The 27,527-nt window shown below is 41.7% G+C and overlaps 1 protein-coding gene across 2 annotated transcripts in view; it reads right to left on the bottom strand.

Annotated features, from left to right (window-relative positions):
- The window catches only part of ATF1 (activating transcription factor 1), a 72,153-nt gene that overhangs the window by 6,025 nt on the left and 38,601 nt on the right, over positions 1–27,527 (bottom strand). Inside the window, exons 3-6 of one of the 2 annotated variants that reach the window (XM_011936121.1) lie at positions 19,254–19,354; positions 5,286–5,416; positions 754–936; positions 506–665 (exon numbers count right to left, since the gene is read on the bottom strand). In XM_011936121.1, coding sequence (XP_011791511.1) covers positions 506–665; positions 754–936; positions 5,286–5,416; positions 19,254–19,354 — 575 coding nt within the window. Of the gene's footprint in view, positions 1–505; positions 666–753; positions 937–5,285; positions 5,417–19,249; positions 19,356–27,527 lie in introns of those variants that run through there. The other variant, XM_011936122.1, reaches the window with a different exon arrangement.

Raw genomic sequence — 27,527 nt, forward strand, 5'->3', positions numbered from 1 at the left:
TTAGCCAGGATGGTCTCAATCTCCTGACCTCATGATCTGCCCGCCTCAGCCTCCCAAAGTGCTGGGATTACAGGCGTGAGCCACCATGCCTGGCCTACAGTTAACTTAAAAAAAAAAATAAAGTGAGTAGAAGGCATATACACTTTAATGACAAAATATAGTAAATTCATAAACCAGTAACATATTCACTTATTATAGTATCAAACATTATGTTCTATACATAATTGTATGTGCTACACTTTTACATGACTAGCAGCACAACAGGTTTGTTTATACTAGCATCGCCACAAACATGTGAGTAATGTGTTGCACTATGACATTACCATAGGACTTTTTCAGCTCCATTATCATTTTATGGGACCACCATCATTCATATATGTGGTCCATCGTTTACTCCAACATTGTCATGGAGCCCATGAGTGTATACAGTTCCAGTTAACATCTGGTTATGTTCTGAGATTTGTAAAAACATTACCCATTCTGGTAGTATGATTTTACTACCTACCTGTTTTTCATTAACCTTATTTCTCTTTTCAATTGGGGGTCATCTGTCTTAGTTGTCTGAGAGGTAAGAGTCACAGGAGATGTCATCACCACAGTTTGTGGCAGAGAAGTAGCTGAAGGTGTAGTTCGGATCTGATATGTTTGCATATCTCCTGATGCAGCTAGAAGGCAAACAAGAGTGAATGAGTTAGTTGGTTAAGTGTCTCTGAGAGTGTTAGGAGATTTTCTGTAGACAGAAAGCATACTTACTCTGTACAACCACCTGATTGCTGGGCACAAGTATCTGCTGTCCATCAGAGGTCTGCGCATACTGAAGAATAGTTGTACCTTGCTGAGTACTACCTGAATTTGTCATGGTTAATGTCTGAAGTCCCTGTACTCCATCTGTGCCTGGACTTGCCAACTGTAAGGCTCCATTTGGGGCAATGGCAACTTTAATCAAAGAGAGAAAACAGCTATTGTAAGGTTATACAATACACTAATTCAAAGGAGTGGCAAAAAGCCCACAAACACTATTTACTAAAACAGGTATGAATGCAGTTCTACTTGGTAACTGCTGACTACTTTAGGTGAACTACATGTAAAAGGAATAAAACAGCATTTTTTTTTTCTTTTTTTGATGGAGTCTCACTCTACTGCCCAGGCTGGAGTGCAGTGGCACAATCTCAGCTCGCTGCAACCTCTGCCTCCTGGGTTCAAGCCGTTCTTGTGCCTCAGCCTCCCAAGGAGCTGGGATTACAGGTGTGCGCCACCATGCCCAGCTGATTTTTGTATTTTTAGTAGAGACAGAGTTTCTCCATGTTGGCCAGACTGGTCTCGAATTCCTGACCCCAGGTGATCCACCCGCCTCAGCCTCCCAAAGTGCTGGGATTACAGGCATGAGCCATTGTGCTTGGCCCCATGATAGTTAATTTTTAAGAAAAAATAAAAAGGAAACATAAACATACTTTGTAATTTTGAGTCAAAAGCATTATAAAGGTTATTACTTCAAAATATTTCTGAATAGATAACGTGCTTATGGAAAAAAATTCAACAGAATAGAAGGTTATATAATGAGAAAATAAGTCATTTTTATACTGTTTCTTAGCTCCATTTTCTAGTGGTACCACTGTTAAATGTATTACGTTATTAAGATATTTACTTAAGTGATAGTTAAGAAATGTAATCTATTCATTTACTTCCTAGTGAAAATCACTAATAAAGATAGCAGAAAGCCATTGTGTAGAAAACACTACTTAGCTCCCCACAAACATTTGTTCACTGAATTATACCTGTGTTCATGCTTTCTCCTCAGCCCTTAAATGCCCATAAGGTATGACCAAATAGAAAACATTTTAGCATTATTCAATTCCCATATAATCTTCAGAATCGAATGCCTCATCTCTGTACTCTCTTTTTGGATTACAGTTATGTAACTTTTTTCCCTTTTATGTTTTGGCTACCACGAAGCCAAAATACATGTATATGTGTATATTTTGATGGAAAATTTTTTTCACACATTCATAATTATCCCTCCCCAACTGCCCCAATTTTAATTTATGAGTTTCAAAATATTTATTAGCTGGAGTGCAGTGGTGTGGTCCTGGTTCACCACTGCACTCTACCTCCTGGGCTCAAGCAATCCTCCCACCTCAGCCTCCCAAGTAGCTGGACCTATAGATGCACACGACCATGCTTAGCTAATTTTTAAATTTTTTATAGAGATAGGGGCTCCCTATATTGCCCAGGCTGGTCTTGAAATCAAGTGATCCTCCCACTTTGGCCTCCCAAAGTGCAGGGATTACAGGCGTGATCCACCATAACAGGCTCAGAGATTTGCTGTGAAGTTATATTAGCAATTAGTTTCAATCTTTTTCCCTGCAACACATTATTATATATATATATACACACACACAAACATGTATTTATATAAGTATAAACATCAATAAAATTAAAGGTCCCATTATCTATCTCTATTTCACTGTCCCCCCCTCCACTCCCATCCTGAGATAATTATTATTTTTGGTGCACATGTTTCCCATTATTTTCCTGTGCTTATACAGACTTTATCAGTATCAGACTTGAATATACTTTAGCCATTATGTTCAGTGGCAAAAACCACAATTACTTTTACACCAACCTAATATATCAAAATACATACCTGTAGATGCAAATGTTTTGATATTAATGTTAATACATATTTTCATTTTGCAACATATCTTCCTGTTCCTAACATGTGTATTTACCTGTTAATGTGCTATATTTATTCTAAAACTGAGCTGTCTGATAGGGTAGCCATTAGCCCCATGTGGCTATTTAAATTAACTAAAATTAAACAAAATTAAAATTTCAGTTTCTCCACCAGCCATATTTCAAGCACTCAATAGTCACACATGCTTTAGTGGCTACTATTCTGGGACAATGCAGACATAAAACATTTCCATTATCATACGAAGTTCTACTGGCCCATGCTGCCCCAAATACTAGTTTGTACTACACTTATTTCAGTGATAACATGTGAACCTCCCCACTACCTCTGACTCTGCTCCCAAGCTTCTTTCCTTGCAACCATTGCTCCCAGTTTCTTTCTTTTTCTTTCTTTTTCTGAGATTGGTCTTGCTCTGTTGCCCAGGCTGGAGTGCAGTGGTATGATCAGGGCTCACAGTAACTTCCACCTCCTAGGCTCAAGAGATCCCATCTCAGCTTCCTGAGTAGATGGGACTAGTCACATATCATGATGCCTGGCTCTTTTTTTTTTCCTCACTTTTCTGTAGAGACGCAGTCTTGCTATGTTGCCAAGGCTGGTCCTGAATGTGGCTCCGAGCAATCCTCCAGCCTCAGCCTCTTAACGTACTGAGATTACAGGCATGAACCACCGGGCCTGGCCCCCAGTTTCTTAAAAGATATCCTATACATACATTCTAAATTAATTTATTCATAACAAACTTAACTGAAAGCCTACTATATGCCGGGTCCTATATGTCAAGGATGTAGTTGTGAATGAAACAAATAAGGTTCTTTCCCTTAAGGTATTCTAGTAGGGAAAACAGATCATAAATAAGCTAATCTATACTTACATACATACAGTCTATAATTAAACTAATGTGTCCTAACTTAATTATATGTAAATGCTCTAAAGAAAAATATAGGAGATTAAGGAAAACTAAAGGGAGGAGCCACAAGTTTGAAAAAGAGTGGTCTCTTTGTGGAAGTGACACTTAAGCAGAGCAGGGGTGTAGGATGCAAGCCATGTAAGGATCTGGGGGAAGCACATGCCAGGCATGAACAACGACAACTCCAGAGATGCTGAAGCAGAAACAAGCTCGTGTGTCTGAGGTTCACTTAGGAAGTCTGGGGCGGTCGGAATGCCATCAAGTGGCAGGAGATGAGGTCAGAGTGGTAGGCAGATCCTAAATGTAATGCCTTGTAAAATCTGGATTTTATTCTAAGTGTGATAAAATGTCACTAGAGGACTTTGAGCAGGAACGATGTGATCTAGTTGACATCTTAAATAAATCACTTTGGCCACACTATGGAAAACTGATTATTAGGGCAAGAATGGAAGCAAGATGACCAACTGGATGCCTACTCCAGTAATTCAGATGACAGCCTAAACTAAGCTGGTGGTGGTTGGAGACGGCAAGAGGTAGTCAGATGGGACATATATTTTGTGGCAAGACTGAATGAAACTTAAAGATTAATGTTAGGAGTGGAGTGGGAGACAACAAATAGGCAGCACAAGTAAATTCCTTAGGGTGATAGAACTCAATCTTGATTGGTAGTATTATACTATTCTACATGTTTGTCAAAACTCATAGACTTAAAACTCCCCAAAGAGTGAATTTTACTGTATTTAAATCAAACAATAAATATTTTTAATGAACAGGCAGGGGCCGGGCGTGGTGGCTCACGCCTGTAATCCCAGCACTTTGGGAGGCCGAGGTGGGTGAATCACTTCAGGTCAGGAGAGTTCGAGACCAACCTGGCCAACATGGTGAAACCCCATCTCTACTAAAAATGCAAAAATTAGCCAAGCAAAGTGGTGCATGCCTATAATCCCAGCTACTTGGGAGGCTGAGGAAGGAAAATCACTTGAACCAGGGAGGTGGAGGTTGCAGTGAGCCGAGATCATGGCACTGCACTCTAACCTGGGCAACAGAGTGAAACTCCATCTCAAAAAAAAAAAAAAAAAAAGCCAGGAATGTTCTGAAAAGAATTATACTAATATACAGCAATTATGTATGGAACTACATAGATATAAGAATGAACAAAATAAGACCGGGCACAGTGGCTCATGCCTGTAATCCCAGCACTTTGGGAGGCCAAGGTGGGTGGATCACCTGAGGTCAGAAGTTCGAGACCAGTCTAGCCAATATGGTGAAACCCCCTCTCTACTAAAAATACAAAAATTAGCCGGGCATGGTGGCACACGCCTGTAATCCCAGCTACTCCGGAGGCTGAGGCAGGAGAATCACTTGAACTCAGGAGGCGGAGGTTGCAGTGAGCCAAGATCGTGCCACTGCATCCAGCCTGGGCGACAAGAGTGAGGCTCTGTCTCAAAACAAAACAGTATCTAATGATGTAGGTCTCAGTTCCCTCATACATTGATAACTGCCTATGTCACAAAGTTGTTGTAAGGAGTAAATGAAATAATGCGAAACAGTACTTTGCATTATTCCTGGCTGAAAACATCCTTAATAATCATCACTATCAAAGTATGACAGTTTTTCTAACACCATGTCTTTCTACAGAAAAGTCAGGTTTTGTGTGTTTATAATGTGGAAATTGATTCCTATACATACTGTACTGTCCGCTGCTAGTCTGATAGATGGGAGTTGGAACAGACATAGAAGTGACAGCAGAAACTCCAGAATTTTCTCCGTCTCCTTTTCTGCCCCGTGTATCTTCAGAAGATAAGTCTTTCAAAATTTTTCTGTAAAAAAACAGAACTCTATTAAACATTGGTAATGTGAATGACTTCACAAAAATAAAAATTTTTTTTTTTTTGGGACAAGATCTTGCTCTGTCACCCAGGCTGAAGTACAGTGGCGCCACCACAGCTCACTGCAACCTCTGCTTCCCTGGCTTAAGAGATTCTTGTGCCCCAGCCTCCCAAGTAGCTGGGACCATAAGCGTAAGCCACCACACCCAGCTAATTTTTGTATTTTCAGTAGACACGAGGTTTCACCATGTTGGCCAGGCTGGTCTTAAACTCCTGGCCTCAAGTGATCCACTCATCTCCTCCTCCCAAAGTGCTGGGATTACAGGCATGTGCCACCACGCCTGGCCACAAAAAGAAATTTCTAAAACTTTTTCAATCTCAGGTAAAAGTTACAATAATCGGCCAGGAGTGGTGGCTCATGCCTGTAATCCCATCACTTTGGGAGGCCAAGACCAGCGGATCACAAGGTCAGGAGCTCGAGACCAGGCTGGCCAATATGGTGAAACCCTGTCTCTACTAATAATACAAAAATAAACTGGGCGCGGTGGCGGGCACCTGTAATCCCAGCTACTTGGGAGACTGAGGCAGGAGGATTGCTTGAATTCAGGAGACAGAGGTTGCAGTGAGCCAATGTCGCACCACTGCACTCCAGCCTGGGCGACAGAGTGAGAGTTCGTCTCAAAAAAAAAAAAAGGTTACAATAATCTACCAGACATTTAAACTATTATTCCAAAGAATCCTTTTATTTAGCACATACTATTATAATGACATGCTCCAGGCTGATTACATATTAAAGAGTAAAGAGGGCCGGGCATGGTGGCTCCCACCTGTAATCCCAGCACTTTGGGAGGCTGAGGTGGGCAGATCACTTGAGATCAGGAGTTTGGAGACCAGCCTGGTCAACATGGTGATACCCCATCCCTACCAAAAATACAAAAATTAGCTGGACATTGTGGTGTGTGACTGTAATCCCAGCTACTTGGAGGGGCTGAGGTAGGAGAACTGCTTGAACCTGGAAGGTGGAGGTTGCAGTGAGCCACGATGGTGCCACTGTACTCCAGCCTGGGTGACAGAGTGAGACTCTGTCTCAAAAGAAACAAAAACAAAAAATAAAAACCCGTAAAACAGTTCTCCAAACGAAGTAGGTAAGAAAAACTACTATAAAATGCAGAGTATGAATGATGAATAAAATTGCTTATTTTAACAACAAGAGGTAAATATGATCCCATGGATATCCCTCAGACTCGGTGAAATGGCACTAGTGACAGGAATAAGGGATGGAAAAAGTATTCCTTGATAAAAAGAAAGGTCTTTCAAGACAATTGGGGATGGGCGAAGTGGCTGATGCCTGTAATCCTAGCACTGTGGGAGGCCAAGGCAGGCAGATCACCTGAGGTCCGGAGTTCAAGACCAGCCTGGCCGACATGGTAAAACCCCATCTGTACTAAAAATGCAAAAATTAGCTGGGCATAGTTGCTCACGCCTGTAATTCCAGCTACTTGGGAGGCTGAGGCAGGAGAATTGCTTTAACCTGGGAGGTGGAGAATACAATGAGTGGAATTTGTGCCACTGCACTCCAGCCTGGGTGACAAAGTGAGACTCTGTCTCAAAAAAAAAAAAGAAGACAATTGGGGGTAGAGGAAAGAGCAGGCAATATGCATTGTTTGCTTCTGAAAAAAAGACAGAAAAAAGAAATGCCTAAGAATTCTATGTTCACTGTAGAAAAATGAGAAAACTGAAATACTTATGTGAAAACAACAAAAAAGGAATCACAAAGGAAAAAGAAAGCCCTTAGAATGAAAAGGGCTCTTTTATCTATGCCAACTTCCCAGCTCATGGAGGAATTCCCTAACATTCCTGACAACCAGTAGATTCCAGAAAAATGGCACCCACTATTTCCAAAAAGTAAACCATTCTATTATTGAATAGTTAGAACCTTTCCTTTTTTGGGTCCAAAGCTAGTTCCATCCAGTGAAACTAAATAAATTTATTTATTATTTTTTTCTTTTCTTTTGAGACAGCCTCACTCTGTTGCCCAGGCTGGAGTACAGTGGCATGATCATGGCTCACCCCACCTTGACTTCTCAGACTCAAGCGATCCTCCTGCCTCAGCCTCCCAAGCAGGTGGGATTATAGGTACATGCCATCATACCTGGCTAAATTTTTTTTTTTTTTTTTTAGTAGAGATGGGGCCTATTTTGCCCAGGCTGTTCTTGAACTCCTGGGTTCAAGTGATTCTCCCACCTAGGCCTCCTAAAGTGTTGGGACTACAGGCATGAATCACAGCAAGATATTTAAGCCTAATCCCAATTCTATATCTGTGCCCTACTTTGCAATATTTGATAACTGCTACAAGTCTTCCTTATTCTAGGCCAAATACTTTCCATTTTTTCATGTGTTCTTCTGTAACATGTTGAAGATCCTTCTCCAGTTTGGTCTTCTCTGTGTGGACTGTTGTCCCACCAAGAGCTAATACAACTGTAGACTATATTAAGAGAAGTTCCACAGGAAGCACAATGGAGGTGTCAGTCCTATAGGACTCTGTTTTAGGCATTTCTGTAGAATAGTCCACAGTGCTTCCTAAACCTGCCTATGTAACAGAATCATTCTGGAGAGGTCTGTTGAATCTAGATTCCCATCTGGTGGCCATGATTGAGTAAGTAGGTCTGGAGTAGAGCTCCAGATTCATTTAACAAACTGCCTGCATGGTCTTTTTTTCCACAAGTCCACCTCTGTCCAATGCCTGCATGGTCCTACAGCCAGTCTATCATGAGACTGTGGAATGCTGCGCCCATTTATTTTTCCATTTTAAATTATGAAACACTTTCTGAGTATAAAGAAAAGTACAGGGGAAGATGCTGCATCTGGCGTTGCCATGGCTGTGCCTTGGCCTGTGCAGCCTCCTGGTGGGGCAGGAAGAGGCCCTGAGCGCCATGGATCTGCTGGAGCGAAGCCGGCCCTACGTGGTGCTGCGCAGGCAAAACCTGGTGTTGATGGGAACCATTTTCAGCATCCTGCTGATGACTGTTATCCTTACGGCATTTTGGGTCTACGAGCCCATTTGGTGTCAGTGACAGCCAAGTAAACAAGTTCTTCAATGAGTACTTGGAATAGGATAAATTGTGCTGAGCATGGGCCAATGGAGAAGCTGAAATCAGAACTTTCCTACCTGAAAATAACCTTTGGTCTGGACAGTTGGTAAATGCTAAATGATTTAGGAAAAAACAACTACTGGCAGTTATTTTTTCTTTTTTCTTTTTTTTTTTCTTTGCGACAGAGTTTCACTTCTGTTGCCCAGGCTGGAGTGCAGCGGTGCAATCTCAGCTCACTGCAACCTCTGCCCCCTAATTTCAAGCAAGTCTCCTGCCTCAGCCTCCTATATTACAGGCGCGCACCACCACACCCGGCTAATTTTTGTGTTTTTGGTGAAGATAGTGTTTCACCATTTTGGTCAGGCCGGTCTTGAACTCCTGACCTCAGGTGATCTGCCCACCTGGGTCCCCCGAAGTGCTGGGATTACAGGTGTGAGTCACTGTGCCCGGCTTTATTTTTTTTCTCAACATTGTAAAGCAAATAATTAGCCACCTAGTCTGCTTCTCAGTGTTTCTTTTTTATATCTGACTATACTTAAGAGCAAGACCTGAAAACTCCAAAATCAGTGTAAAGATGGGAGTGTTCATCAGAAAGGAAAACATGGTAATCCTGCGAATGTCTGTAAGAACCACATTGGAAATAACTAATTCATGCTTGAAAATATTAATAAAGAGACTTACTCCGTAGACATTCCCTACTTAAGAACCATTTGGTCACAGTGGGTTAAGAATCACAAAAGGTTTTTTTTTTTTCTTTTTTTTGAGACAGGGTCTCACTGTCACCTAGGCTGGAGTACAGTGGCATGATCACAGCTCACTGCAGCCTTGATCTCCTAAACTCAAGTGATCTTCCCACCTCAGCCTCCCGAGTGGCTGGGACTACAGGTGGGCACCACCACACCTGGCTAATGTTTTGTAATTTTTTGTAGAGATAAGGTTTCCCTATGTTGCCCAGGCTGTTCTCAAACTCTTGGGCTCAAGCAATCTGGCCACCTTGGCCTCCCACAGTGCTGGGATTACAGGCATGAGCCACTGTGCCTGGCCTTCCTGTACCTATTATTCTACTCTAATTCCAGTATGATCACAGAATATTCTGTGCATGATTTCTGTTCTTTTAAATTTGTTAAGATTTGTTATGACCCAGAATGTGATATTTCTTGGTGGATTTTTCTTCACTCTACAGCTGCTGGGTCAAGTGTTATAAAAATGTCCATTAGGCAAAGCTCACGCCTGTAATCCCAGCACTTTGGGAGGCCAAGGCAGACAGATGACAAGGACAGGAGCTCGAGACCAGCCTGGACAATATAGTGAAACCCCGTCTCTACTAAAAACAAAAAAAGTTAGCTAGGCGTGGTGGTGGGTGCCTGTAGTCCCAGCTACTTTGGAGGCTGAGGCAGGAGAATTGCTTGAACCTGGAAGGCGGAGGGTGCAGTGAGCTGAGATCGCGATACTGCACTCCAGCCTGAGTGACAGAGTGAGACTCCATCTCAGGAAAAAAAAAAAAAAAAAAAAAAGATCTTGTTGGCTTCTGATATTATCTGGCATTAGGTTCTTCTATAATCTTGCTGATTTTCTGACTACAAGTTCTTTTTTTTTTTTTTTTTTTTTGAGACGGAGTCTTGCTCTCACCCAGGCTGGAGTGCAGTGGTGCGATCTTGGCTCACTGCAAGCTCCGCCTCCCGGGTTCACACCATTCTCCTGCCTCAGCCTCCCGAGTAGCTGGGACTACAGGCGCCCGCCACCATGCCCAGCTAATTTTTTTTTTTGTATTTTTAGTAGAGACGGGGTTTCACCGTGTTAGCCAGGATGGTCTCGATCTCCTGACCTTGTGATCCGCCCGCCTCGGCCTCCCAAAGTGCTGGGATTACAGGCGTGAGCCACCACGCCCGGCCCTGACTACAAGTTCTAGTGAATCCTGAGACAGGTTTATTGAAGTCATCAACTGTAACTGTGGACCTGTTTGTTTCTCTTTTCAGTTCTGTTAGTTTCTTTTTAGAGAGAGGGTCTTGCTGTCACCCATGCTAGAGTGTAGTGGCTCAATCATAGCTCATTGCAGCCTCCAAATCCTGTGCAGCTGGGACCAGAGGCACACACCACCACGTCTGGCTAACTTTAATTTTGTGAAGAGACAGGGTTTCACTATGTTGCCCTGGCTGGTCTTGAACTCCTGGGCTCATGCAATCCTCCCCCTCCTTGCCCTCTGGAAGGGATGAGATCACAGGTGTGAGCCACTGGGCCCTGCCCTACTAGTTTTTCATAAATATATTATAAAGCTCTTTTGTTAGATGCATACACATTTGGATTATGTCTTCTTGGTGAACTCATCATTATGTAATATCCGTCTTTATCTCTGCAGATTTTCCTTATTCTGAAGTCTATTTTATATGACAATAATATAGCCATGTTAGTTGTTTTCATTAGTGTTTTCATGGTATGTCTTTAACCATCTTTTTACTTTAGACTAGCTAGATCATTTTTGAAGTGAGTCATTTTTTATATCCATTCTAATAATCTTTGTCTTTTTAAAGAAAAATGGCTCTGAGATATAATTCACATACCATACAATTAACTCATTTAAGCATACAATTCAGTGTTTTTAGTATATTAACAGGGTTGTGCAACCACCACTATAATCTTAGAACTTTTGTTCCCCTAAAAGAAACTTGGTACCCATTAGCAGTCAATTCATTCTTCTCTTTCCTCTCCCAAGCTGTAAGCAACCACTTGCCTACTTTGTTTCTATAAATTTGTCTATTTTGGACATTTCATATAAATGGAATCATACAATATGCAATCTCTTGCAAATGACTTATTTTACTTAGTTTAATATTTTCAAGGTTTATCCATGTTGTAGCATGTATTAGTACTTCATTGCTTTTTAATTGCTAAGTAAAAATATTCAATTTTATGAATACACCACATTTTGTTTATCCATTCATCACTTAATGGACATTTGGGTTGTTTCCATGTTTTGGCTATTATAAACAATGCTGCTATAAACATTCATGTACAAGTTTTCATATAAATGTATGTTTTTATTTCTCTTGGGGATATAAGTAGCATAGGAAGTAGTGGGTCATATGGTAACTTAGTATTCTGAAGAACTGCCAGACAGTTTTCCATAGCAACTGTACTATTTTTTTTTTTTTACATTCTTACCAGCAGCGTATGAGTTTTAATTTCTCTATATCATCACCAACACTTATTATTGATCTTTTTTTTCTATTTGAGTCATCCTAGTGGGTTTGAAGCAGTAGTTCACGATTTTGATTTGCAATTCCCTTAATGATAAATGATGTTGAACATTTTTTCATAGCTTTATTAGTCATTTGTTTATCTTCTTTGGATACATTTTTATTCAAATCCCTTGCTTTTTTTCTCTTTTTTTTGATGTGGCCCAAGCTGGAGCACAGTGGTACGATCTCGGCTCACTACAACCTCTGCCTCCTGGTTCAAGTGATTCTCCTGCCTCAGCCTCCCTAGTAGCTGGCATTACAAGTGCCCACCACTATGCCTGGCTAATGTTTTTATTTTTATTTTTAGTAGAGACGGGGTTTCACCATGTTGACCATGCTGGTCTCGAACTCCTAACCTCAGGTGATCCACCCACCTCGGCCTCCTAAAGTGCTGGGATTACATGCATGAGTAACCATGCCCAGCCCCCTTGCTCATTTTTTAATGGGGTTGTCTTAATATTTAATATTCTGATCAATTAATATGAGATGTCTTTTCACTTATTTAGATCTTTTTTTTTTTTAAGAGGGAGTCTCCCCACTCTGATGCCCAGGCTGGAGTACAGTGGCGCGATCTCAGCTCAATGCAACCTCTGCCTCCTGGGTTCAAGCGAATCTTCTGCCTCAGCCTCCTGAGTAGTGGGGACTACAGGCACGGGCCACCACGCCCAGCTAATTTTTGTATTTTTAGTAGAGATAGGGTTTCACCATATTGGCCAGGCTGGTCCCATACTCCTGACCTCATGATCTGCCCGCCTTGACCTCCCAAAGTGCTGGAATTACAGGTGTGAGCCACTGCTCCCGGCCTTACTTAGATCCTTTAAAATTTCTTTCAATAAGGTTTTATAGTTCCAGTATATGTATTCTTTTTTTTTGAGACGGAGTTTTGCTCTTGTTACCCAGTCTGGAGTGCAATGGTGCCATCTCAGCTCACTGTAACCTCTGCCTCCCAGGTTCAAGGGATTATCCCGCCTCAGCATCCTGAGTAGCTGGAACTACAGGTGCGTGCCAGTCACCAGGCCTGGCTAATGTTTGTATTTTTAGAAGAGATGGGGTTTCACCATGTTGGCCAGGCTGGTCTCAAACTCCTGACCTCAGGTGACTGCCTGCCTTGGCCTCCCAAAGTGTTGGGATTACAGGCATGAGCCACTGAGCCTGGCCTCCAGTATATGTGTTCTGTTTCTTTTGTTAAATTCATATCTAAGTATAATTTAAATTTATAAATTTAATTTTAAACCTTTTATACTTTGTTATTGTTTTTAAGTTTCATTTTTTGATTAGTCATTGCTAATATAAGGAAATACAGTTGATTTTTGTTATATTGATCTTATATCCTACAACCTTGCTGGAACTTGTTGATTAGTTCTATTTTAATAGATTCTTTAGGATTTTGTATATATAAGATAATGTCATGTACAAAGTGTTTTATTTAGTACTTTCCAATCAGGATGCCTTTTATTTAATTTACTGACTAATTCCCTGAGTGCTATGTTTAGAAGTGGTGAGAGGGGATCTCCACATTATTTTCTTATTAGGACATTAGTTGTGGGTTTTTTGTAGATACTCTTTATCAGGTTGAGGAAGCAGCCTTCTATTTGTTTGTTGAGCAGTTTTATCATGAAAGGGTACTGGATTTTTGTCAAATGCTCTTTCTGTGTCTTGAGATGATCATATGTTTTTTGTTCTGATTCTATTAATGTGATGTATGACATTAACTGATTTTCAATTACTAAACCAATTTTGCATTTCAGGCATAAATCCTGTTTGGGCATGGCATATAATGCCTTTTATATATTGTTGGATTTAGTTTGCTAATATTTTGTGGAGTATTTTTTGTGTATATATTCATGAAGGATATTGATCTATAATTTCACAATTGCCTTTTATTTGGTGAGTGTAGGCCATCTTCAGTATTGGCTGATCTTCCACTTTATTATTTGCTTTCTGTTTATTCTGTTTTTTAAATTCTTCTGTGTTCCTGCACCTGCATTATTCTGGATTATTTGAAGACTTTTCAAAATTTAATCTACTGTGTATCTGACTAAATCTTTTTGCGTAGTTTTTTTTAGTAGTTGCTCTAGGGGTATACAGATACCTAGCTTTTCACAGTCTACACAGAATCAGTATTTTACCACTTCAGGTGGAATGTAGAAACCTTACCACCATATTAGATCTGTTTACATTTCCCTCTCTATGTTGTAGATGTTTTATATATTGCCTCTGCATATATTAAAAAGCCCATCAGAATTTCAAAATTTGTTTTCAGCCGTCAAATTGATTGATTGATTGAGACAGAGTCTCACTCTGTCACCCAGGCTGGAGTGCAGTGGTACGATCTCAGCTCACTGCAACCTCCACCTCCTGGGTTCAAGCGATTCTACTGCCTTAGCCCCCCCAAGTAGCTGGGATTACATCCCAACCCTTTTGGCACCAGGGACCGGTTTCATGGAAGACAATTTTTCCATGGATAGGGAAGTCGGGGGATGGTTTCAGGATGAAACTGTTCCACTTCAGATCACCAGATATTAGATTCTCATGAAGAGCATGCAACCTAGATCCCTCGCATGTGCAGTTCACAACACGGTTCACATTCCTATGAGAATCTAATGCTGCCACTGATTTGACAGGAGGCAGAGCTTGGGTGCTAAGGCTTGCTCACCTGCTGCTCACCTCCTGCTGTGCAACCCGGTTCCTAACAGGCCAGACAGGTACCAGTCCACGGCCTGGGGCTTGGGGACCCCTATTTTAAGGAATTCAATAGGAGAGGAACCATCCATTATATTTGCCCAGATGCTGTTTCTTCATTCCTTACCTTCAAGTTTCTTTCTCTTAAGAATTTTCTTAGCAGTTGTTTTATAGCAGGTCTGCTGATAATGATTTCCCTTAGTTTTCCTCCATGAGAATATTTATTTGGCCTCCAAGTCTGAAGGATGTTTTCAGTAGACACAGAATTTTGGGTTGATCTTTTTTTTATTTTCTTTTTATTTTGGGTGCCAAAACCCAGGAGATACTTCTTTTTTCTTTTAGCACTTTAAAAATGCTGTTCCATTTTCTTCTCGCCTCCATAGTTTCTGATGAGCACTCTGTAGTTATTCACATTGTTCTCCTGTTCTGTAGTTATTCACATTGTTCTCTTGTAAGTAATGTGCCATTATTCACTGGCTACTCATAAGATTTTTCTTTAACTTTAGTTTTCAGCAGTTTGATTATGGTAAGTCTGGGCAATGATTTATTTGTGTTTATCCTGTTTAGAGTTTGCTGACATTTCTGAACCTGTAGGTTTACATCTTTCACCAAATTTGGTAATTTTTCAGCCATTATTTCTTCAAGTATTTTTTCTGCACTATACTTTTTTCCTCTCTTTCTGTGACTCTAATGACATAAATCTTAGATCTTTACGTATTGTCTCACAGGTCCCTGAGAATTAGACAATTTTCCAATCACGCTTTTCTATGTTCAGATTGGATAATATCCATTGAATAATTATCAAAGTTGACTGTTTTTTCTCTCACTTCCATTCTACTATTGAACCCATCCAGTGAGGTTTTATCTCTGTTACTGCGTTTCTTGGCTCTGAAATCTCTATTTTATTCTCTTTACATCCTCTATTTTTGGCTGAGAGTTTATACCCTTCAAGAAAATTCACTTACTTGTTGGAAAAGTTAAATAATAGCTTCTTTAAAGTCTTTGTCATATAATTCCAACATTTGTATCATCTAGGAGTTGGCTTCTGTCAACAGTCTTTTCCCGTGCAAGTTGAGATTTTTCCTTGTTCTTTGATACCAAGTAATTTTGGACACTTTCAATATTATGCTATCAGACTCTGGGTCTTGTTTAAATACTATAAAAATGTTTTATATTCTTGTTGCATGTGCATATGTATATTTGAGACAGGGACTTGCTTTGTCGCTCAGGTTGGAGTGCATGGCATAATCATGGCTCACTGAAGCATCAACCTCCTGGGCTCAAGTGATTCTCTGCCTTCAGCCTCCTGAAGCTGGGACTACAGGTGCACACCACCATACCTAGCTAATTTTTGTATTTTTTGTAGAGACGGGATCTCGTTATGTTACACAGATTGATCTTAAATTCCTGGACTCAAGCAGTCCTCCCACCTCAGCCTCCCAAAGTGCTGGGATTACAGGCATGGGCGACAGACCTAGCCTATATTCTTGTTTTAGAAGGTATCAATCTGGTTGTGTCCAGGTCACAAGTTCTGATCAGCCTTCTGTGGGTTCCAATGTCAGTTCAGTTTCCAAAGTCTCTGCAATGCTATTCATACCAATTACACATGTGCACCAGGTAGTGAGCAGTCTAGAATTTGGGCAATGATGATCTATACTATACACAGTTAAGTTCTAAAAGTCTACATATGCTAGGGAAGCCCATTTTTATTCATTTTTGGTCGAAATGTATGATGTGCTGGATTTAATCAAATACCTTTTCCCCTGCATTTATTGAGTTGACTGTATTGTTTCTGCCAGTTCTCAGTTACCTGGTTTATGTCCTTGCACGTTTGATGATTTTTGAGTGAATTCATATTTGATCTTTGCTAATCTGTGGCAATCCAGAAAGCTTAACTTTAAGAAGTTTCTTTTCAGATGTTATAGCCTCCTTGAGAGACCCCTACCTAATAAAGAAATCTCAGGTTCAGGCTGGGCGCGGTGGCTCACGCCTGTAATCCCAGCACTTTGGGAGGCTGAGGTGGGCAGATCATGAGATCAGGAGATCGAGACCATCCTGGCTAACACGGTGAAACCCTGTCTCTACTAAAAACTACAAAAAATTAGCCAGGTGTGGTGGTGGGTGCCTGTAGTTCCAGCTACTCAGGAGGCTGAAGCAGGAGATTGGCGTGAACCTGGGAGGCAGAGCTTGCAGTGAGCCGAGATCACTCCACTGCACTCCAGCCTGGGTGACAGAGCAAGACTCCATCTTAACAAAAACCCATAAAACTACCCAAATTAATCATTATTACTATTGTTCTAAAAAGCCAATGCTAACTGAAATGAATTGTCTTTGTTCACCATTCTTTCTTATATTTATATTCCTTTCATTTTCTTCTTCCTGAAGTATACACTTAAGTAGTTTCTTATTTTTTTCCTTTTTTTTTTGAGATGGAATCTCACTCTGTCACTCAGGCTGGAGTGCAGTGGCACGATCTCAGCTCACTGCAGCCTCTGTCCCCTGGGTTCAAGCGATTCTTGTGCCTCAGCCTCCCAAGTAGCTGGGACTACAGGCATGTGCCACCATGCCCAGCTAATTTCTGTATTTTTAGTAGAAATGGGGTTTCACCATGTTGGCCAGGCTCATTTCGAACTCCTGACCTCAAGGATTGTTCAGGTAGGCACAGAATTCCAGGTCAAAAGTTACTTTCTCTTTGAATTTAAATATTGGAGCCTGAGTACAGTGGCTCATGCCTATAATACCAACACTTAGGGAGGCTGAGGTGAGAGGATTGTTTGAGCCCAAGAGTTTGAGACCAGCCTGGTCAACATAGTGGGACTCCATCTCTACCAAAAATTTAAAAAAATTAGGTGGGCTTCATGGCATGTGTGGGCATCATGGCATATGCTTATAGTCCCAGGTACTCAGGAGGCTGAGGAGCTGAACCCAGGAGGTAGAGGCTGCAGTAAGCCATGATCACACCACTGCACTCCAGCCTGGGCAACAGGGTGAGACCTCCATCTCAAAAAAACATGTAATAATTTAAAAATAAAAATAAGGATTTTAGTTCACTGTCTTATAATGTACTTCAAAAATCTGTTGTCAGCTTACTGGTCATTCCTTTCTAAAAACTGGTCTTTTCTCTTGGAAGCTTTTAGCTTTTAAGATCTCATGTTTATCCTTGGTGTTCTCCAGTTTTACTTCACAACATACATCTAGATGTAGGTTTCTATTAATTTATCTTGTTTGGGACCTTGCTTTCTTACACTGGGAAATTCATATCCTGGAAATTGCAGTCATTGTCATTGTCATTTTCTCTCGTAGAGAGACTAGAAGCTGGAAGTGCCCTTCCCTCTTCTCTCGAGACTTTTATCCTATGTATGTTGTATACTGGACCTTCTCATTCTATCTTCTATCTTAACTTCTATTTGTCTTTCTGTGTTCCATTCTAGGTAATCTACTCAGGGCTGTATCCTCAGGTTCTCTAATTTTATCTTCAGTTACGGGTATTAACCCCTTATCAGATAAGTGGTTTCCAAATAATTTTTTCCCAGTTCGTAAGTTGCCTTTTCATTTTGTTGCTTGTTTCCTTTGCTACACAGAAGCTTTTTTTAGTTTGATGAGTCCCATTTATTTATTTTTGTTTTTGTAGCCTGAGCTTTTGGTGTGATATCCAAAAAATCATTACCAAGGTCAGTGTCGAAGAGCTTATCCCTATGTTCTCCTCTAGGAGTTTTACGGTTTCAGGTCTTAACATTTAGGTCTCGTATCCACTTGACACTGATTTGTGTAATGGTATAAGATAAAGATCCAATTTGCTTTTTTTTCTTTTTTTTTGGAGACAGAGTCTTGTTCTGTTGCCCAGGCTGCATGCAGTGCAGTGGCGCAATCTCGGCTCACGGCAACCTCCGCCTCCCAGGTTCAAGTGATTCTCCTGCTTCAGCCTCCCGAGTAGCTGGGATTACAAGTGTGCACTACCACACCCAGCTAATTTTTCTATTTTTATTAGAGACGGTTTCACCATGTTGGCCAGGCTGGTCTCCAACTCCTGACCTCAGGTGATCTGCCCGCCTTGGCCTCCCAAAGTGCTGGGATTACAGGCGTAAGCCACTGCGTCCGGCCAAAGGTCCAATTTCATTTTTTCTTGGAGACAGGGTCTTGCTCTATCACCCAGGCTGGAGCACAGTGACACGATCATAGACCAACTTTCAACTCCTGCGCTCAAGCCATCTTCCCGCCTTAGCCTCTAACTAGATGGGACTACAGGCATCCGCCACTATGTACAGCTAAGTTTTGTTATTTTTTGAAGAGACAGGGTCTTGCCATGTTGCCCAGGCTGGTCTTAAAGTCCTGGGCTCAAGCAATCCTACCTCGGCCTTCCAAAGGGCTGAGATTATAGGCGAGGGCCACCCAATTTCATTCTTTTTTTTTTTCTTTTTTGAGACGGAGTCTTGCTCTGTCGCCCAGGCTGGAGTGCAGTGGCTGGATCTCAGCTCACTGCAACCTCTGCCTCCCGGGTTCACGCCATTCTCCTGCCTCAGCCTCCCGAGTAGCTGGGACCACAGGCGCCGGCCACCTCGCCCGGCTAATTTTTTGTATTTTTAGTAGAGACGGGGTTTCACCGTGTTAGCCAGGATGGTCTCGATCTCCTGACCTCGTGATCCGCCCATCTCGGCCTCCCAAAGTGCTGGGATTACAGGCTTGAGCCACCGCGCCCGGCCCCCAATTTCATTCTTAACACTGACATGTGCTAACTTCTTTAGTGTACTTTGCACAGCACCACTTGAACTCATTTGGTACTATTATAACATGCAGGGCTTCATACAAGAGAGTACTCACCTGTAAGATGGGCGCCGTGCTAGGATCCCGTGGGCTTTCTGTGAGGAGCCTATGCTGTCGGATGAGTCCTGGGACTCCTCACTTTCTGATAAAGATGATACCTAAAAAAGAACTGGCGTTAACATGATGAGCAATGCAGGTGGGAAAAGAAACAACTGAATTTTTACTTTTAGAAAGAAATAGATCTGTCTCCTGCCACTCAAATTCATTTGTACATTAAATCTAAGGTCTAAAAGAAAGGAACAAAAGGAAAAGGAAAAATGAGAAAGTTTACTCCAGGAGCCCAACCTATTAAAGTAATATCAAATATAGCAGGCCCAGAGCTGAGAATAAAGTCTATCCCCCAAATGAAGCAGTACTGTTTTACTGGAGTTAAAAAGACTAGTCTCTGATTCATCCTCCACCCTATTTCTACACTGATGCACATTACTTAAAAGTGTTGTTTTATTACTAATCTACCTGACATGCTAAGTTTTAAAAAAACCTGTTAAATATTCAACTGCTGAAATTGAGACGACCATTAAATATACAGGCCGGGCGCGGTGGCTCAAGCCTGTAATCCCAGCACTTTGCGAGGCCGAGACGGGCGGATCACGAGGTCAGGAGATCGAGACCATCCTGGCTAACACGGTGAAACCCCGTCTCTACTAAAAAATACAAAAAACTAGCCGGGCGAGGTGGCGGGCGCCTGTAGTCCCAGCTACTTGGGAGGCTGAGGCAGGAGAATGGCGTAAACCCGGGAGGCGGAGCTTGCCGTGAGCTGAGATCCGGCCACTGCACTCCAGCCTGGGTGACAGAGTGAGACTCCATCTCAAAAAAAAAAAAAAAAAAAAAAAAAATTTATATATATATACACACAAAGCCTGCAGGTCTGGAAAGAGGTCTGGGCTAGATACATAAATTCTAGAGGTCTAGCTTTTTAGAGTCCTTAAAGCCATGAGACTGGATGAGCTCACAGGGGTAAATAGAAGACTGAGGACTAGCCTCAGGAACACTAAGAGACCGGATGAAGAGGAGGAACAGCAAACGAGACTAAGACGGAGTCACCAGTAAGGATGAAAGAGAACCAAATGATTGAGCTGTCCTTGGGAAACTAGTGAAGACAGCATACTGAGGAGAAAAGAATGATCAACCATGTCCAATGCTGTTTATAAGTCAGATAAAATAAGGACTGAGAAGAGACCATTAGATTTAGCAAGGTGGAGGTCACTGGCAATGGCAGGTATAAATATATGCCATTTTAAAATCTGTATGATTCAATTTTATCTCATTTCACAATTAAGTTAATACATGTAACACTTGGCATGCATATAATATGTTAGTTTTTATAAACTACATCAATACAATATCCAAGTTATAGCAGTATTTTACAACTGAGAAAAGTTGTTTTCAATGTTTTTTTTTTTAATATTTTTTATTTTTTTATTTTTGAGACAGGGTCTCGCTCTGTCACCCTGGCTGAACTGCAGTGGTGCAATGACAGCTCACTGCAGCCTCACCTTCCTGGGCTCAAGCAATCTTCCAGCCTGAGCCTCCTGAGTAGCTAGGATTACAGGTGCACACCACCATGCCCAGCTAATTCATTATTTTTTATTCTGACAGGGTCTCATTATGTTACCCTGGCTGGTGTCAAACTCCTGGGCTCAAACAGGCCTCCCAAACTGCTGGGATTACAGGTGTGGGTCACCATGTCTGGCCTCAATTTTTTAAGCGTATTAAAACTTTACAACATTTGCCCAAAGTTAGATTGTGATACCTGACTTCATCTTAATATTTTTTTTTTTTTTTTTTAAGATGGAGTCTCGCTCTGTCGCCCAGGCTGGAGTGCAGTGGCACGATCTTGGCTCACTGCAACCTCTGCCTCCTGGATTCAAGTGATTCTCCTGCCTCAGCCTCCTGAGTAGCTGGGATTACAGCCGCGTGCCACCATGCTCAGGTAATTTTTGTATTTTTAGTAGAGATGGGGTTTCACCATGTTGGTCAGGCTGGTCTCAAACTCCTGACCTCATGATCTGCCCGCCTCAGCCTCCCAAAGTGCTGGGATTGCACGTGCGAGCCACCACACCTGGCCGACTTCATCTTAATTATTAAAAATAAAATAACCCAAACAGGCCTTTAGAAGGAACATAAGAAATCAATTCTCCACATTAGTTACTATCTACAGAAAGCCTTCCCCTAAACTATTTAGACATCAAATTTCCAGAGATGCTTCTTTTATATGTTATCTCCTTCAAAAACGAGTTCTAGTATATAACTACTCATTTATATTCCACATTAAATCTATATCATTACATAGAAAAGAATTACTCACAACCCAATAATAATTAAGAAATAATAACCAGTAATTTAAAATAAGAAAAATCTGTCACTTTTCCTCAAGCATCATAAATACTTTTTTTTTTTTTTGAGACAGAGTCTTGCTCTTGTCACCCAGGCTGGAGTGTAATGGCACGATCTCGGCTCACTGCAACTCCCACCTCCCGGGTTCAAGCGATTCTCCTGCCTCAGCCTCCCAAGTAGCTGGGATTGTACAGACACCTGCCACTATGCCTGGCTCATTTTTGTATTTTTAGTAGAGACGGGTTTCATCATGTTGGCCAGGCTGGTCTTGAACTCCTGATCTCGTGATCTGCCCACCTTGGCCTTCCAAAGTGCTGAGATTACAGGTGTGAGCCACCGTGCCTGGCCATAAAATACTTCATTTCTAATCTAACTCATAAAACTACACTGTCTATCCCTAAGCTTACTCCAAAGTCTTCCATTGAACTTAAGAAAATAAATTGTAAAACTAAGGAATTACTTGTAATTAAAATCAAATAATTTATCTTGAATAACAGCACCAGCAAATAAGAGTAAAATTTTCATATAAAAACTAAAATACCCATGCAGCCACCTCCTTTCACATGTGAATACCACATAAAGATGCAGCTCCAGTTTTGACAACATTGCCATAATCAGGAGAAGAAAATCAGAAATACAGCTTTTCTTCTAGGAGAGCTGCTTCTAAAAATGAGAGACGACCAAAGGTATTCTGGGACTCACAGAAATCAGAAGATAAAATGGGAAAAGTAGAAAGAAGAGGAATCTAGGGTGGCTCCTTCTTTCCTACTTTTGTCAGGCATTAATATGAGGGTAGATAAATACAAATAAGAACTTTCCTCTACAACAAGAGAACTCTTTTATTTGACCTCCATAAAGTATGCAGTAGGTAAGTACTGACTCCATAAAGCATATAGAAAGTACCTGGGATAAAAGGGTGCCTTCCCTTTTTAAAAAATGTCCTTCATTTCCTTAAATCATGAGCAATAACTTTCCCTAAAATTGTCTTCTATTTTCACTAGGTATTACATACATGAAACCAGAAATTCTAAAACTTTTCTATTTGCCTGATTTGGTCTGCAGTCTAATTTATAAGACAACTTTATCTTGGTTTATAATATTGTAGGTACAGCAACGGCAATGTATTTGAAGACTCAGGGTCTAAAAGTCCCAACTCTTGACCACTAAGTCTTCAAATTTCTGTACCATTTGCACATGCGGCGGGTGAATTACAGAAGACTGAGCTGTCTGGATGACCCCCTGAACCTGTACTTGCTCTCCAGGAAGAGATACAATTGTCACTAGTGCAGATCCTCTTAATGACAATAGAACAAATACAAATTCAATTAACAAAATATATATTGTACCTATGCATGTAAGATAGCTGAGTTCTTAACACTGGAAACACATTTCAGGGCTGATTATATTTAATTGCATCATTAACCAAACATTAGGTACCTTCTATTGACCAGAGGCTGAACTAGGGACTGAGAGTACAAACTAACTATAACAACCAGAATAAGAGTTATAATAGAGGAAAATTACGAAGTACTGTACTGTGGGAGCAAAGAAAGGGTGTTATTTCATCTGGGTTTTGAATGATTACAATTACCTGAGGGCTATGTATGGAGGGGCAGGAGTTAGGGGACTGGAAGGTATTTTAGGCAGACGAACTGACTGTGCAAAAACATGGAGAATTTTTAGCACATGCTATTCTGAAGAGATGTGGCTGAAAACTAACCAAGAAACCAAGAGTCAAAAAGTGAGTAAAACACCAACTTTGGACAGCATCTTGAAAGAAAAATAAAATATTTCGAGCAAATGATTGAATCATGAAATTATAATTTATTTCTGTTGAAATCAGATGCGGTTTCATGGAAATACCATGATAAAATGCTAAACTAAGAAAAGTCTACTCATCATCCCTCAAGGCTCATCTCAGGTTCTACCTCTTCCAAAAAGCTTTCTCAAATATTTCCAGTTACAGAGATCTCATGCCTTCCTCTGGACTACTCTGGTCCATACCATTCCTCTTGGACTTAAATCACAAAATAAAATCCTGGACTACTTCTCAGGCCCTGAAAGTAAGCTTCCTGCCTCCTTCCCTGTTCTCTTTCTTCACTTTGGGCTCCAAGAATATTGCTTTCCCTGTTCCCCCGACCCCTTTTATTCTCCAAGAATACTGCTTTCCCTGTTCCCTTGTGTTCTTTGGGACTGAGTTTCACTTCTTCCCAGGCTGAAGTGAAGTGGCACCATCTAGACTCACTGCAACCTCCGCCCCTGGGTTCAAGTGATTCTCCTACCTCAGCCTCCAGAGTTGCCGGGATTACAGGCATGCGCCACCACGCCCCACCACGCCCGGCTAATCTTTGTATTTTTAGTAGAGACGGGGTTTCCCCATGTTGGCCAGACTGGTCTCGAACTCCTGACCTCAGGTGATCCACCCGCCTTGGCCTCCCAAAGTGCCAGGATTACAGGCGTGAGCCACCGCACCCAGCCTCCCTGTTCCCTTTCTTCTTTCACTGAAAGTTCTTTTCCTCTTCCCAAGACTAGATTAAACAAACTCCAGTCTCATCATCCCTCAAAATGCCTAGGGTCATGAAATTCTGTATAAAATGTATCCAGCCACTGAGAACTGTAAACTCCATTTGTAGCACAAACAACACCATTCAACTCCCCTCCTACTAACTGACCAAATTCTTGACCAATGGCTTTTGTCAGGCCAAGGATGTGTCCCTAGAATGACCCCAGAACCCCCCTTAAAACGCCTGCCTGAGAAAGTTCAATTCTACCAAAAGAATTTACTGTTTGTTCCAGAAAAACTTGACTACAGGCCCCTATCCTCACTTTTCTTACAGCATTTTAGAAAACTTGCCGTTATTAATCCTTTCTCTGTCCCGTCAGATATAAATATTCTAAAACCTAGAAGTCTTTCTTTGGGCCTGTAAATGTAGTAACCAAGAAAGAAAAGATATGGTCCCTGTCTCCCAGTCTGTGGGAGAATAGGAGCCTAACTTTGACAAGTGCCAATGAGCAAACAAGATGGCTAATCATAGTGACAATTCCTTGCCTCCCCCAAACATCTTATGTACTTTTCCTTTAGAACACCCCAATATTTAAAAAACTTTCCATCTGTTGTGTTTCAGTGGAGCTGAGCTCAGTTTATGTTGGAGTTTCTCTCCTATACTGCAGTAATCTGATAAAATCTGTCTTGCTGCCTTCAACAAATGTCCAGCTCTGTTCCTCTTTGACAGTACCCCAATATGGGCATACAGAAATTGAAGAATAAGAATAGACAAGAGGCCGGGCGCGGTGGCTCAAGCCTGTAATCCTAGCACTTTGGGAGGCCGAGACGGGCGGATCACGAGGTCAGGAGATCGAGACCATCCTGGCTAACACGGTGAAACCCCGTCTCTACTAAAAAAAAAAAAAAAACTAGCCGGGCGAAGTGGCGGGCGCCTGTAGTCCCAGCTACTCCGGAGGCTGAGGCAGGAGAAGGGCATAAATACGGGAGGCGGAGCCTGCAGTGAGCTGAGATCTGGCCACTGCACTTCAGCCCGGGCGACAGAGCAAGACTCCGTCTCAAAAAAAAAAAAAAAAAAAAAATAGACAAGAGCTGGGTGCAGGGGCTCATGCCTATAATCCCAGCACTTTAGGAGGACAAGGGAGGCAGATCCCTTGAGCCCAGGAGTTCAAGACCAGGCTGGGCAACATGGTAAAATGCAGTCTCTACAAAAAATACAAAAATTAGCCAGGTTTGGCAGCGCACGCCTATAGTCACAGCTATGTGGGAGGCTAAGCTGGGAGGATTGCTTGAGCCCAGCAGGTGGAGGTTGTGGTGAGCTGCGATTGCACCACCACACCCCAATTCTAGCCAGGGTGACAGAGTAAGAACTGTCTCAAAAAAAAAAAAAAAAAAGAACCCACAAGTCTTAAGAGTCTAGCTCTAGAGTTACCATTACACTTGGAAAACATTAACAAAATGTCTCCCCACCTTTCAACAACTGAAGCCACTCAGCTAATGGAGAGAACATATGATAGGATTAATTTATATCTCTAAAAGGTAAGGGCCATCATTCCTCAAAGGTTTCTGGCAATTCATGTGATTTAATACAAGCTGTGGGTCTGGCAGGTTGAAAAGGAAAAGAGGCACCAGATTTTGATTTAGCTAGTAGTAGTAGTTCCTATCCCTTATTACTGCGGTTCTCCTAACCTCACAAAATGCTCATTACTCACGGTCTCAAAGTCCTGATTCTCTTCCCAGCCCCACTCTCAAACCTGATAATCTAAATATTGAGAGACCTTTCAAAGGAGGAAAGGAAGGAGCTGGTCCCCAGTCTTTTTTATGGAGGGGGAGGGGGCAGGGTCTCACTCTGTCAACCAGGCTGGAGGGCTCTGGCATAATCTCAGCTCCCTGCAACCTCTGTCCCCTGGGTTCAGCCTCCCGAGTGGCTGGGATGACAGGCGCCCGCCACCACGCCTGACAAATTTTTGTATTTTTAGTACACATGGGCTTTCACCATGTTGGGCAGGCTGGTCTTCAACTCCAGGCCTCATGTGATCCACCCACCTCAGCCTCCGAAAGTGCTAGAATTACAGGTGTGAGCCACTGCACTCAGCCAGAACTTCATACTACTTCTCTGTTCACTGGTTCACTTATATTCTAAAGATTCTAGATTCTAAATTATCAGTCCAAAATCTAAAATAGAGCAAGAACAACTAAAAATAAACAGTAAACAGGCCAGGCGTAGTGGCTCACACCTGTAATCACTTTGGGAGGCCAAGGTGGGCGGATCACCTGAAGTCAGAAGTTCAAGACCAGCCTAGCCAACATGGTGAAACCCCGTCTCTACTAAAATTACAAAAATTAGCCAGGCGTGGTAGCGTGCACCTGTAGTCCCAGCTACCCGAACCGCTTGAACCCAGGAGGTGGAGGTGGAAGCTGTAGTGAGCTGAGATCGCACCACTGCACTCCAGCCTGAGCAACAGAGCGAGACTCTGTCTCCAAAAAAAAAAAAAAAAGATCTCATTTAATATATATTAACACTGAACTACGTATCACAGTCAATAGCACTGTAACTCATGCCTGAATGAAACTTATCTAACACATGTATTTCCTCCATAATGCACATCACAACCTTCTTGCACTTAGAACACAAGACAGCACTCTGTACTACACCTGGGAGTCATTTTTAAATAGCAAAATCACCAACAAAAAGGAGAAAAATGCAAAAAATGTGGTTATACTAACGAGACCGCAAAGAGGCCAATTGTTTATACTATGAGAGCTGATGCAAGAAGAAACAGCGTCACCTTATTTGACTTCAGCTAGGAATATAGGGAATGACTCAAATTTTTTGCTACTTTGCACATGTCCATGAATAACCGCAAAAGTACCATGAGTATTGTTTTTGGAGTTAGAATTTTATCAAGTAGACAAATCTGCAAATACAGAATCTGTGAATAATAGGAATCAGTTCCAGCTACTCAGGAGGCAAAGGCAGGAGGATCACTGGAGGGCACGAGTTTGAGGCTAAAGAAATATGATCATGCCACTGCACTCCAGCTTAGGCAACAGAATAATACTCGGTTTCCAAAAAAAAAAAAAAAAAAAGGGGGGCCAGGTGCAGTGGCTCATGCATGCCAGCACTGCACTCTGGGAGGCTGAGGTGGGTGGATTATTTGAGCTTAGGAGTTTGAGACCAGCCTGGGCAACACTACAAAACCCCATCTCTACAAAAAAATACAAAAAAATTAGCCAGATGTGATGGTACACACTTGTGGTCCCTGCTACTTGGGGAGCTGAGGTGGGAGAATTGCTTCAACACAGGAGGTCAAGGCTGCAGTGAGCTATGTTCACGCTACTGCACACCAGTCTGGGTGACACAATGAGACGCTATCTCACACACGCACACAAAAATTGGCTATAAAAGTTAATTTTTTTTTTTTTTTTTT

This window comes from Colobus angolensis, unplaced genomic scaffold (genome assembly GCF_000951035.1).
Source record: "Colobus angolensis palliatus isolate OR3802 unplaced genomic scaffold, Cang.pa_1.0 Scaffold151, whole genome shotgun sequence".
Lineage (NCBI taxonomy): Eukaryota > Metazoa > Chordata > Mammalia > Primates > Cercopithecidae > Colobus > Colobus angolensis.